Source organism: Symphalangus syndactylus, chromosome 20, assembly GCF_028878055.3.
Source record: "Symphalangus syndactylus isolate Jambi chromosome 20, NHGRI_mSymSyn1-v2.1_pri, whole genome shotgun sequence".
NCBI classification, from domain to species: Eukaryota; Metazoa; Chordata; class Mammalia; order Primates; family Hylobatidae; genus Symphalangus; species Symphalangus syndactylus.
Window position 1 is genome coordinate 47,060,706 of NC_072442.2, and position 13,601 is coordinate 47,074,306.

General features: G+C 52.8%; 1 protein-coding gene across 12 annotated transcripts in view; it reads left to right on the forward strand.

Moving 5' to 3' along the window:
* The window catches only part of MAPT (microtubule associated protein tau), a 129,665-nt gene that overhangs the window by 75,822 nt on the left and 40,242 nt on the right, over positions 1-13,601 (forward strand). For 5 of the 12 annotated variants that reach the window (XM_055257665.2, XM_055257666.2, XM_055257661.2 and 2 more), the window contains one exon: positions 5,044-5,109. In XM_055257665.2, coding sequence (XP_055113640.1) covers positions 5,044-5,109 — 66 coding nt within the window. Of the gene's footprint in view, positions 1-1,054; positions 1,142-5,043; positions 5,110-9,549; positions 10,615-13,601 lie in introns of all 12 variants that reach the window. The other 7 variants (XM_055257656.2, XM_055257657.2, XM_055257655.2 and 4 more) reach the window with 4 other exon arrangements.

A 13,601-nucleotide genomic window follows, 5' to 3' on the forward strand; every position in this document is an offset into this window, starting at 1 on the left:
CCTGCCCTCCTGAGAAAATCTACAAAACGATGCCAGACCTCATGCCAGCTTCCCAAGCCTTGGCTCTCAGTGCTCCCTCAACAGGATTCTAGAAGAATCTCCCAAACAAGTCTCAATGCCGTCTGGACCCTGTGCAGGCATGAGACTCAAGAGCATTGGCTCCCACCCCTGGTGGAGGGAGCCCTGCTGGGGCTGGGATCTTGCCTGGTTGCTCCGCCTGCACCCAAGACAACCATAATTAAAATGTCCTTCATTGAACTTGGAAAGCCTTCAAAGCTGACAACTCCTTACGGGTACCCGGAAAGGCCTGGGAGTGTGCCAGGGCATTGCTTGGGAGGAACGCTGATTTGGAAGTGTTTACCTGATGAGAGACTGACAGCAGCTCCTGGTAGCTGAGCTTTCCCTCCTGCCTCTGCTGTGAAGGTGGACCCATCTGACAGTCAAATGCCTGACTCTGGACAGGACCGGACCTATTTATTGCCATGCAAGGGACTCTGCACTTTTGAATTGTGGGTCATGGGCTTGGATTTAGGGGTTAGAGCTGGGAGAAGTCTTGGAAATCACCTAGAGATGACACTGCCATTTTGCAGATGAGGAAACCGTCCAATCAAAATGGACCAAGGACTTGCCCAAAGCCTCACAGCAAAACTGTAGGCCCCCGCACTAACCCGGAGTCCCTGTGCTGTCTTAGTCGTAATTCTCACCTTAAGGATCAAATAGTTGTGAGCAATCATCTGGTTTTCAGTATTTCTTCTTTTAAAATACCTGGGGCCATAAGCAGTCTGTTTCACCGCAGCGTTTACACAGGGCTGCCGGGCTTTCCTGGTGGATGGGCTGGGCGGTTCATGAGCCAGAACCACTCAGCAGCATGTCAGTGTGCTTCCTGGGGAGCTGGCAGCAGGGGCTCCGGGCCCTGCTTCAGGGCTGCTTTCTGGCATATGGCTGATCCCCTCCTCACTCCTCCTCCCTGCATTGCTCCTGCGCAAGAAGCAAAGGTGAGGGGCTGGGTGTGGCTCGTTCTGGCCCATCTAAGGTGGTTCTCGGTGGTTTCTAGATGTGACAGCGCCCTTAGTGGATGAGAGAGCTCCCGGTGAGCAGGCTGCCGCCCAGCCCCACACGGAGATCCCAGAAGGAACCACAGGTGAGGGTGAGCCCCAGAGACCCCCAGACAGTCAAGGCCCTGCTGGGTGCCCCAGCTGACCTGCGACAGAAGTGAGGGCGCTTTGCGTGTTTATCCTCCTGTGGGGCAGGAACATGGGTGGATTCTGGCTCCTGTGAATCTTGGGTTGTGAGCAGCTCGATGCCTTGGTGCCCGGTTACCTCCCTGGCTGCCTGCCAGCCTCTCAGAGCATTTAGGGCTTTGTGGACTTCTTCTAGATGCTCCTCATCTTGCCTCAGTCAGCGCATCAGTTCCAGAGAGTTCTCTGCAGGGTTTTCTGGGGCAGGTGGTGGCAGAACCATGCCTTCTTGACACCTGAGGTCAGTCCACCCTCCTGCTCAGACTGCCCAGCACAGGGTCACCTCCCAAGGGGTGGACCCTAAGATCATCTGAGCACACAGAGGGTGCAGATGACCACACCTTTTGGTGATCTTAATGAGGTGGTCCCAGAGGAGCTGAGACATGTGATCTAGCATCCAGTTCTGGGACTCTTGTCTCCTTTTCAAACGTATTCGTGTAGAACAGGCATGACGGGAATGCCTTGTCAACATGGGTGATGGGGAATCAATCAGACAGGGCGCTGGGCTCAAGGCTACAGTCACCCAAGAGTGGCTCAGCCCACCAGGCCCTAGGAAATGCCTGCACAGCCTGGAGCTCCTGGAGTCATTTCCTTCATGTCTTCTTCACTGCACTTACGTAAAGATGCCAGCCATTGGTTTGGTGATTTGGAGGGTACCCAGTTGCCCAACAAGAAATGCAGAAGAGGCCTAGACAGGATTTCACCAGCAGTGGAGAGCAGGGAAGATGTGCCCAGAAAAGAGTTTCCTTTCCTTCCTAAAGATGCTGCTCCCTGCAGCTACTGGGGAAGCCTGCAGCGTTCTCTAGGGCTCTGTGTGTTGAGAGCAGCCCCACCCTTGCCCCTTCTGAGTGCATTTCTGCTTTGTGACTTGATCCGTGAGATCCCCTGAGATGGGCAGAGGGGATGTCCTCGAAGCTGGGGCAGAGCCTCATCGTTGAACGTGAAGGACGTTTGAAGACTGTGGCATGATCACGGGATGAGATCACAGGGAACTTGAGTTTCTCTCCTCCTCTCCCTTCACAGTTATTTCACTGAGGGAAATCCCTCCCCTGCCCAGAATGAAAACTCTAGCCAACTCTTGACTTTTCCATCACTCCAAAGTAGTTGAAAGTACATTAGTCTCCACAGTGGCAAAACAGTGTGCAAAGGCTAAATAATTAGAACACCCAGTCCCACATGACAGTCAAAGCTTCTAACTCCATTCAAAGTTGCAGCCATTCCCCTCGGGGGCTGGCGGGGAGGGGAGGGGTAAGAGAAACAGGAATGTTCTTACTGAGTTGGTCCTGGTGTGAGCTGCGTCACACTCCCTGCAGAGGTTTCAAGGAGACTCTCTTTCTCTCTCTCTCCATGGGGACCTTATTTGAATTCTTCTAGACTCTTCCCCCAGCCTGCCATCTCCAGCTATCCTCCCCTGAAGAGCCCTTCTGCTGCGCTGGACTCTGGTGGCCATGTCATCTCCTCGGCCCCGTGGGAGTCTGAAGATCTGGCTGCAGCCTCACCTCTGAGGTCCTGCGGGCTGCCACCTCTTAGATATGATCTGAGGCTCCCACGCACTCTGACCTCTGCCCCCATGGGGCCCACGGGAAATACGCTGGCAAGCAAGCTGTGGGTGTGCGGACGGTTCTCAGGGCTGCAGCATTTGTCCTTTGCTCTGCCCCCAAGGCAAAGCCAGCCCATCTTCCATCCTCTAGTGTTCCTTGGTGGGGACCTGACCACAGTCCACCAGGTCCCTAACCAGAGGGGACACATACTAGGTGTCCTCAATGTATTGCCTTGAAACAGTTGTGCTGGGACTATGATGGGGGGTGGCCATGTAGCCACTCTCTCCAAGGAAATCCTCCTAAAGATCGCTTTACACCCTCCGTGTGGTGGGGAGATTCTAGAGTTGGGTGCATGTGTCTTCAGCTACTGCCAATGCAGACCTTAGTTGGCACCTCGCTCTGGCCTATCCTGTTTGCTATATTCTTGGCGCTCCAGTGAAACTCCCCATGGGCCATCCAGTTGGGGTGCAGTGTGGCCACCCCCTTGCAGGATCCTGCCTTGCTGGAGGGCACAGGGCCCTCCTGGCTCTTGTAAAACACTCCCCAGGGTACAGAGAGGCCAGCAGTGATATGAGGCCCAACCTCCACCATGCCCTCCTTCCCTCCATGGTGTTTCCAAGCAGCTCCCTCTCTGGGGTCAAGGGGTGGCAAAGACAGCACAGCCTCCAATTTCTGACTCATGCCAGGCCTGGCTATCGCAGCTCTGCACTGTGTGTGACAGCAAGGCGACTCACCCAGTGCCGCGGCAGTGACCGTGTCTGGGGAAGCCTCCTCACGCCCTCTGTCTCAAGGACTCTGGCATTTAGCTGAACTTGCTGTCGCTCTGAGCCTTTCTGCCATTGCCATCACCTTGTCAGAAACTCAGGCCGAATCTGCACTCAGAGTTGTGCCCAGGCATTTGAGCCAACACTTGCTCAGCGATACTGTCACATGACAAGGCACTGTCGCCACTGGGCCTCGTGGGCAGCGCAGTGTTGGCTGGATGGACCCGGAGGGTGTCTGTGTCATGCTAGTGCTAGTGATGGGAGCCCCATGAGCCCATTGCCCGCCCTCCCATCCCCTCAGCAGCTGCCTGGGGACAGCCAATGGCCTGGGTGTTTCTGAAGCTACCACGTGGCTGCCAGGAAACTCGAGAACCTTTCTCTCCCTTGCCTACACCCTTCACACAGGCCTGTGCTGGCCAGCGGTGGGGATCCGGCATTCCTGTCTTAGGTGCAGAGAGTGACTGACTCATTGCAGGCCTGGGAGATAAGACTGATGGCCTAGCCAGCAAGATGTACGCATTTCTCAGAGGCAGTGGCCTCTGTCATTGTCCTCAGGAAATGCTGGTGATTCTGGTGGCCTGAGGTCAATGCATGTCAACGTGGCCAACTTGCCTTATAAACTTTTCTTCTGGACAATTGCGTGCATTGTCCTGTAACAGTGTCCTGTTGTTTATGTTGCAGAAATAGGTGTTTTTAAAGCCTATTGATTTTGGTACTATTAATGTGGTCAGGAACTTTCTCAGTCTTTCTTGTTTGGGGTGAGCTGTGGCTTCCTAAACAGGAACCCAAGACAACCCCAAAAGCTGCTCACCAGCACTGCCAGCCTCCCTCTTACCAAGTAGCACCCATTCAGGGCATTCTGTGAAAGGCATTTGCCCAGAAGTTGGGAGGAAGAAAATGTAACATTTTGGGGCACCTACCATATGCCAGGCACCAGGCCAAACGTGTTCACACAAATTCTCTTACTAACCCTCACCATCCTTCTACAAGACAAACTAGTATCTTCATCTTGGGGTTCTAGATGAGGAAATGGAGGCTCAGAGAGGTTGAATGAATGCTGATGCCTAGATATGAACCCCATCTGCCTGACTCCGCAACCCAGGCAAAGTCTTTCCTTGAACTTCCCAGCAGCCACTGTTTAGACACAGCCTCCACGACCATGGCTCAGCAGCAAATTGCTTCTCTGACCTCACTCAGCCTGTGTGTCCTTGTTGAATGTGGCATTCAGGACCCCGGTCCCAAAGTGGAGAAAGTCTTTCCTACTAGGTCATAGCTACACCTGCATGTGGGTGCTGTGCATTTTGTTTAGTGAACTTTTATCACCAGCACCCTCAGCAATGACATTTGCAGAGAAGCCAGAGCTGAGGCACCTTGGTATTCTTGGGATGTGACTTTCCTGAATGTTTTAGGGAAAATACTCAAAGATACAGAGATCTTGGTTTCTAGTAAACAATAACTGTCTTACTTTTACCCCGCTTCATTTGCTGACACATACACCAGCTGAAGAAGCAGGCATTGGAGACACCCCCAGCCTGGAAGACGAAGCTGCTGGTCACGTGACCCAAGGTCAGTGAACTGGAATTACCTGCCATGACTTGGGGGTTGGGAGGAGGGACATGGGGTGGGCTCTGCCCTGAAAAGATCATTTGGACCTGAGCCCTAATTCACAAGTTCAGGAGATTTTAGGGAGTTGGTTCTTATCAAAGGTTGGCTACTCAGATACAGAAAGAGCCCTAGTGGTTTTTTTCTAATACCATTTCTGGGCAATTCCTAAGGCATTTAGTGTTCTGAAAGATGCTAGCCTTGTCCAGCCTGAGAGTTAAGAATGAATGTCTAACAGAAACTCTAGGCTGGGCGCGGTGGCTCACGCCTCTAATCCCAGCACTTTGGGAGACCCAGGTGGGCAGATCACCTGAGGTCAGGAGTTTGAGACCAGCCTGGCCAACATGGTGAAATCCTGTTTCACTACAAATAAAAAAATTAGCCGGGCGTGGTGGTGGGTGCCTGTAATCCCAGCTACTCAGGAGGCTGAGGCAGGACAATCGCTCGAACCCAGGAGGTGGACGTTGCAGCGAGCCGAGATCGCGCCATTGCACTCCAGCCTGGGCAACAAGAGCGAAAGTCTGTCTCAAAAAAAAAAGAAACTCAAATATATGCGACAGGTGATTCTTGCTGCAGGCTGCCCTCTGGCCGATCCAGGAGCAAGGCCTTAACCATGTCATCCCCAAGCGATTGCTTGTAAACTTTCTTCTGTGCAGCCTTCAACCCTTATTATGATTTTCTTCTCAGGAACCAAACTGCTATGTTCAAGAAAGACAGCTTTGTGTGATCATTTATCATAAATATCTTGAGAACTTCAAAAATCCTAGAGATTCCTAACTTTAGGAAATGGGAGACCTGTGGTACTGATATAACGTGGGCTGGGCTTGTTTTCTGTCATTTGCTAGATAAATGAACTTGAGAGCCTACTGTAAAATGTGGAAGCTTCTAGATTGCAAAAGGGCTGCAAAGACGCTATTCTTTTCTCCCAAGTGATGGGATCTGCCTCTGAGGCCATCTGATTGTAGGAGACTCTGCCTCATTGAGGATATTTTGAGGCCTAACTACACATTCCTGCCCCCAGAGAGGTCACAGCCTATAGCAGGCTGACGTTTCTCATCTCACATGGCACAGAAAGGCACATTTTCGTTCTCAGGCTAACAAAGAGCTTCAAAAACTATTAGAAGGGACAGTGGCTATAAGAGAAGAACCTCAGTCGATGTGTGAAATTAACTAGAAACTGGCTCCTGTTTCTTTTAGGTCATGTTTTTCAGCTTAGGTAAAACTAGAGGCTTTGATAAAGTATGACCTCTAGAAATCATTGCTTTTCATAAATAGAAGTGGGTTTGAGTTTTTTCTACTGATTGTTAGTGCAGGCGATGTCTACATGCCCCCAGAACGTATTCCATGCAACAAAAAAAGCCCAGGTCACCATCTTTGCTGGGAACTTGACTTTTGTGCTCACTGAATTTTAAGCTTTCTGACAGCAGCCTGGAATCATGGAGGGATAAAGTACCTATTAGTAAGATGGAAAAAGGTGTTTCAGGATGGAGCTGCAGTGTGTTGAGAGTAAGCTATGGGAAGGCCTGTGTATGAGGGGTGCACTTTTCTTCTGTAAGCGTCCACAGACCAGGCCTCCTGAAGAGGGCATGGGGGCTTAACTTACCTGGACTACTATGTTTACAATACTCATTTATCTCGATCTCCTCCTAACCCCTGAGAATTGCTACATTTAATATTTGCTGAGTACTTCCTAGCATCCTAGGGAATCAATAGAACATTCTCCCAACCAGGCTGGGTGCAGTGGCTCATGTCTATAATCCCAGCACTTTGGGAGGCCAAGGTAGGCAGATCCCTTGAGGCCAGGAGTGCGAGACTAGCCTGGCTGACATGGTGAAACCCTGTCTCTACTAGAAATACAAAAGTTAGCCAGGCATGGTGATACACACCTGTAATCCCAGCTACGTGGGGAGGAATAGGAGGCAGGAGAATTGCTACTGAGGCAGGAGAATTGCTTGAACCTGGGAGGTGGAGGTTGCTGTGAGCCGAGATCATGCCACTGCACTCCAGCCTGGGCAACAGAGTGAGTGAGACTCTGTCTCAAAAAAAAAAAAAAAAGAACATTCTCATAACCTGGCTTCTTCCTCCAGGGGTGTAATTAATCATGTCAGTTTCCTCATTGATACACACACACAAACACACAGAGTACAATCCTGTATCCATTACTTTTCAAGGTATGTTTACTATTTACATTTGAGGTCCTTTTCTCTTTTTTAATAGTGTTTCTTAAAGTCTTGTATTATATCATAGTACAGTAACACCCCAGTCAAGAGCACTCTAGTAAGCTCTAGGAGGAAGGCGCCTACCGGAAGGCAGTGGAGACCCGTCCTGTTGGGGCGGCATAGGGGCAGCCCCTGCCTGTGGTCAGTTCTGGCACTCAGGCTCAGGGTTGCCTCTGGGCTGCTCTTTCCAGAGACTGACCAAGGGCTCCCATAAGGCACCTGCAGAGCCTGTGAAAAGCCAAAGTCAGTGTTTTCCTGACACCAGTTGATCTGTGCAGGATCCATTGATTTAACCACCTGCTGTGTGGCATGCACTGTTGTCGATGCCAGGAACAGGAACTGGAGGAGCCCATGAGCATGGCCAGTATCAGGCTGGAGGTGCTGCTGCGCTGTGACCGGGCCTCTTGGGGATGAGCCCATGGCAACCACCCTGCCTCCAGTGGGGTTGGGCCCACATGTTACCTTTGTGTGTCCATGACCACACCTTCCTTCCCGACCTCATCCAAATCTCTTTCTTTTCCAAGCCCCCGAATCCTTCAGGGCTGCAGGTTTTGTTTAAAGCAGAGCTGGTGAGTTGCGTAGTTGTTGTGTTGGGACTAGATGGGGTGTTCAAAGAGTTAGGAGTTAAAAAACATAAAGGGTACTTACTAGGAGAACCAAGGAGTGTAATTCTCCTGTTCTTAATATGCAGCCAGGTTAATGAATGTCACATGAATGAACCAGAAAAAAATGAAGTGTGCCCTTGATCAGCTGGGTTGGTGTGCAGCAAGCTGTGTGACCAGGGGACAGCAGTGGTCCTGAGGGCCATCACTGTCTGCCGTGCAGAGCCCTTCCTCCCACGGGGGCCTACCTCACCTGTGCAAGGGGCTTGTCTGTGGTCAGTGACCTGGATAGATCTGAATGGGGCTTCTTTTTCGAGGAGTCTTATGGCAGGTCTATCAGTAAAGACTCCATTCTTGATGATCACACATTTTGGATTTTCCAAATCTGTCAGAGAATGGGCTTGAGGCAGAGTTTGTGGGCACTAGTTTCACTGGTTTCATTTACCAAAAAGGGGGGCAGAAGTCAAGTATGGTGGCTCATCCCTGTAATCACAGAGGCAGGAGAATTGCTTGAGCCCAGGAGTTCGAGACCAGCCTGAGCAACATAAGGAGACCCCGTCTCTACAAAAATAAAAAATAACATTTTAGTCAGACGTGGTGGCATGCATCTGTGGTCCCAGCTACTCGGGAGGGTGAGATGGGAGGATTGTTTGAGCCCTGGAGTCAAAGTTGCAATGAGCTGTGATTGCACCACTGCACTCTAGCCTGGGTGACAGAGCGAGACCCTGTCTCAAAAAAAAAAAAAAAAAAAAAGAAAAGAAAAAAGGGAAAAAAAAACTCATGCCTGTAATCCCAGCACTTTGGGGATGGGGGTGGACAGATCACGAGGTCAGGAGATCAAGACCATCCTGGCCAACATGGTGAAACCCCGTTTCTACTAAAAATACAAAAATTAGCCAGGTGTGGTGGCACGTGCCTGTAATCCCAGTTACTCGGGAGGCTGAGGCAGGAGAATCGCTTGAACCAGGGAGTTGGAGGTTGCAGTGAGCTGAGATTGTACCACTGCACTCCAGCCTGGGTGACAGAGTGAGACTCTGTCTCAAAAAAAAAAAAAAAAAGGGCGGGAGGGCCGGGGAACAGTGAGAGGTAGGCAGAGGAAAGGGGATTCTCGCTACACCCAAACCAGGTACCATCTAGAGGCTAGAATCTTTGGGAGGCTTAAATTCCCTAGAAAGCAGGAGAAGCTTCTGTAGCCCTCCCGCTTTCCCAGTAGATTAAGCCCAGGGTGGCTCCAGATGTGTGACATGCTCTGTGCCCAACCAGAGCCCATCATAGGCAGAGGAATAACAACCACACCAGAAGGGCCCTCAGAGGTCACCACGTCCAAGAACCCTCTTTACAGATGAGGAAACTGAGGCCCACAGAGGGGAGAGCCACCCAGCGAGCTGGTGGCGACTAGACCAGGAGACCTGTCATTCCAAGCAAGCAAAGGCAATGAGATGAGCCCAGAGCTGTGCTCCCATCTCTTTGTTAGGGGGCCTGGGATGCCCTCTCACTGTCGTTTTGTCCAGGATGATGCTCCCTCTCTTAAGCGATTAATGCGCCCTTGCTAACCTTTTGCTGTCGCTGCCTCTTCAAACCAGAGGAGTTGAGAGTTCCGGGCCAGCAGAGGAAGGCGCCTGAAAGGCCCCTGGCCAATGAGATTAGCGCTCACGTCCAGCCTGGACCCTGCGGAGAGGCCTCTGGGGTCTCTGAGCCGTGCCTCTGGGAGAGAGAGCCAGAAGCTCCCGTCCCGCTGACCGCGAGCCTTCCTCAGCACCGTCCCGTTTGCCCAGCGCCTCCTCCAACAGGAGGCCCTCAGGAGCCCTCCCTGGAGTGGGGACCAAAAGGTGGGGACTGGGCCGAGAAGGGGCCGGCCTTTCCGAAGCCCGCCACCCCTGCATATCTCCACACAGAGCCTGAAAGTGGTAAGGTGGTCTGGGAAGGCTTCCTCGGAGAGCCAGGCCCCCCAAGTCTGAGCCACCAGCTCGTGTCCGGCATGCCTGGGGCTCCTCTCCTGCCTGAGGGCCCCAGAGAGGCCACACGCCAGCCTTCGGGGACAGGACCTGAGGACACAGAGGGCGGCCGCCACGCCCCTGAGCTGCTCAAGCACCAGCTTCTGGGAGACCTGCACCAGGAGGGGCCGCCGCTGAAGGGGGCAGGGGGCAAAGAGAGGCCGGGGAGCAAGGAGGAGGTGGATGAAGACCGTGACGTCGATGAGTCCTCCCCACAAGACTCCCCTCCCTCCAAGGTCCCCCCAGCCCACGATGGGCGGCCTCCCCAGACAGCCGCCAGAGAAGCCACCAGCATCCCAGGCTTCCCAGCGGAGGGTGCCATCCCCCTCCCTGTGGATTTCCTCTCCAAAGTTTCCACAGAGATCCCAGCTTCAGAGCCCGACGGGCCCAGTGCAGGGCGGGCCGAAGGGCAGGATGCGCCCCCCGAGTTCACGTTTCACGTGGAAATCACACCCAACGTGCAGAAGGAGCAGGCGCACTCGGAGGAGCATTTGGGAAGGGCTGCATTTCCAGGGGCCCCTGGAGAGGGGCCAGAGGCCCGGGGCCCCTCTTTGGGAGAGGACACAAAAGAGGCTGACCTTCCAGAGCCCTCTGAAAAGCAGCCTGCTGCTGCTCCGCGGGGGAAGCCCGTCAGCCGGGTCCCTCAACTCAAAGGTCTGTGTCTTGAGCTTCTTCGCTCCTTCCTTGGGGACCTCCCAGGCCTCCCAGGCCTCCCAGGCTGCGGGCACTGCCACTGAGCTTCCAGGCCTCCCGACTCCTGCTGCTTTCGACGTTCCTAGGACGCCACTAAACCGACACCTGGGTGCAGCTGCTCCACTCCCTCGGCCTCCTCCCATGCTCAGGCTGTGGCCGCACGCACGCCTCACGCTTGCCCGCCACTCTGCATGTCACCAGCACCCCTGCCCCATGCTCCCCACCTTGTTTGACTCTCTGGCCACTTGATTTGTCCACAAGGGCCCATCAGCCCACAGGAGGTTGGTGGGTGCCCTCCACCGACAGGATGACGGCTGCCCTCATGGTGTCTAGAACTCTCCAACCCTCCCATGTAGGCATAAGCAGCCCCACTTTGCAGATGAGGAAACGGAGGCTCAGAGAAGTACAGTAACTTGCCGAAGGCCAATGAGTAGTAAGTGACAGAGCTAGGTTTGGGATCCAGGTAGGTTGGCTCTGAAAGACACGCCTGTCCCGCATCCCACAATACCTCCCAGGAGGTGCTGGAGTGTGGACTCCTAACACAGAGATGTGCAGGGCACACACAGCAGGCGACACACAGCATCCAGAGGTGGCCCAGAGCCCATGCTGTGCCTTTGGCCCAGCGCCCTGCCCCCACCTGCTCTGCCTTGTGGCAGGAAGACAAGGAGCAGACACAAGATCTCCCTGGTCCACATGCTGCCACCTCCCTCCGCAGAGGACAAGGGGATCCTCCTGCTGGCATTGGAGGGGGTTGAGCAGGGCCCACCTCGAGCCCTCGGAGGCACGACCACAGCAGCCCTGCAGGGTGGGATTGGTGGGAGGAGAGTCCCAAGTATCAGGGAGAGGAGAGTTGGTGTTCCACGGGAGACCTCATAGCCACAAGGCGAGCTTGTTCATAAATTTGGGACCCTTAGCATTTCACAGTTATTTGCAGAGCCCAGAAATGGATGTTACTGAAGCTCACAGTTGCAAGCATCTGTTAAATTTTTATGAGATTTTACTTTCAGAGAAAACTTTGAAATGCTATAAAGAAGCCTGTGTTTAAAAGTTAAGACAGAGGCTGGGCGCGGTGGCTCACGCCTGTAATCTCAGCACTTTGGGAAGCCAAGGCAGGTGGATCACTTGAGGTTAGGAGTGCGAGACCAGCCTGGCCAACATGGTGAGACCCTGTCTCTACTAAAAATACAAAAAATTAGCTGGGCATGGTGGCGGGCACCTGTAGTCCCAGCTACTGGGGAGGCTGAAGCAGGAGAAGTGCTTGAACCCAGGAGGCAGAGGTTACAGTGAGCCAAGATCACACCACTGTACCCCTACTTGGGCGACAGAGCAAGACTCTGTCTCAAAAAATAAAATAAAGTTAAGAGAGAAAAAAATATATCCTATATCCTTTTTTAAATTCCAAAACAGTAGGGAACAAATAACTGACTTGACAGGTTACTACAGTATTTCCTGAAATGATGTTTTCTTGAATGCTGGCCTACTAGAGGTTCATAGGTGTGTTTGGGTTGAAAAAGAGTTCCATGGCCCAGTGACTGGGGGAAGAAAATAAAAGACTAAACTAAGTTAAACAGGCTTTTCTGCCGCAGGACTTGTCAGAGCCTTCAGTGTACTAATGGCCATTGTGACCCTCTGAGAAGGTCACAGAGTGGGTTTCCCAAACTTACTTGATTCTACCTGCTAACATTTCCTGGAGGAAGTTTGGGAAATGCAGATTTAGCAGATTTAGCAGATTCTTTTGTTGTGCCATGGATGGTGCTGGTTGATGTGGGCAGAACAAAGAACACGTGAGTCAGATCCGCCTGGGGCTCTTATTAAAGTGCAGGTTCCCAGGTGCCACTTTAGGCTTACAGACCCAGTTGTGGGGTAAGCCTGGGAGTCTTTTAGCAGGTGATTCTGCCACATAGTATAGTTGGAAAATCTCTGGGCATACTCATTGCTGGTCCCTCTAGAAATCCAGGTGACAATAGCCAATGAGAAGCTCCAAGAGACCTGATTGTCCGTGGAGTAGAGGGAATATGATATTGAAACCAAAGAAGAAAATCTATGATCAGTTTTCAGCAGTGACTGTCAAGAGAAGGAGAAGGGTGAGTTAGCGCTGATGCTGGCAGACAAGTCAGTGGGTTGGTTTCACCAAGGAGCGTGATGAAGGCTGATGTTGTCTGTGGGAATGTATGATGGTAACTGGTTTGTAGCTAATTGGGGAAAGCGGTGAGAATTTGTGCCCTTCGAAGACCAGCAAGTGGCAAGAAACCCACCAGGCCTGGCTCAGGGCTGGGCTGGGCTTGGCTCATCTCAGAGCAGCTGGGGCTGGTGGCCAAAGCCACCATTAGCGAGGGGCAGGCCCTGGGGGTACAATCAGCAACTAGGGGACAAAGACAACCCTGCCAGGCTCTCCTAATTCTAGAGGCATGTGACCAGGAATGGAGATGGGGTGGTCAGCGTAAGATGGCCAGGAAAGTGGGAATCAGGACTGCTGGCAATCTAGCCACATGGGCAGGGGAGCCGGGTGGCTTCAGGCCGTTTCCAAGGCCAAGAGGGTGAACAGGCACCTCGCAGGGAACCAGGGCCAAGCCTGGCTGCAGCGTGGAGACAATGCACCCACCCCTGTCCTTGGATCTTGCAGGAGGCTGGGTCCTCGCTGAGCTACCAACATCCATGGCCCTGAGGCTTTTAAAACACCCATCCGTGGAGTGGGGCTGGTCCCAGTGGGGTGAGGCTGACCATGGCAAAAACAGGGCAGGAGCCTGTGGGTTAGGGAGACTGCACCTTCCTTAGATAGCCTCCATGCCATCATGTCCCCGTGACAGTTTCTGCTGCATCCCTTCTGCATGGTCCCACCCTCGGCCAGCCTGCCGCCCCCTCTAGCCAGGTTGCTCTAATCAATGACCCCAGTGTGCTGTGTTGATACTAACAATGTGAGGTCTAGCAGATTCAAGGGAAAAGAGAAC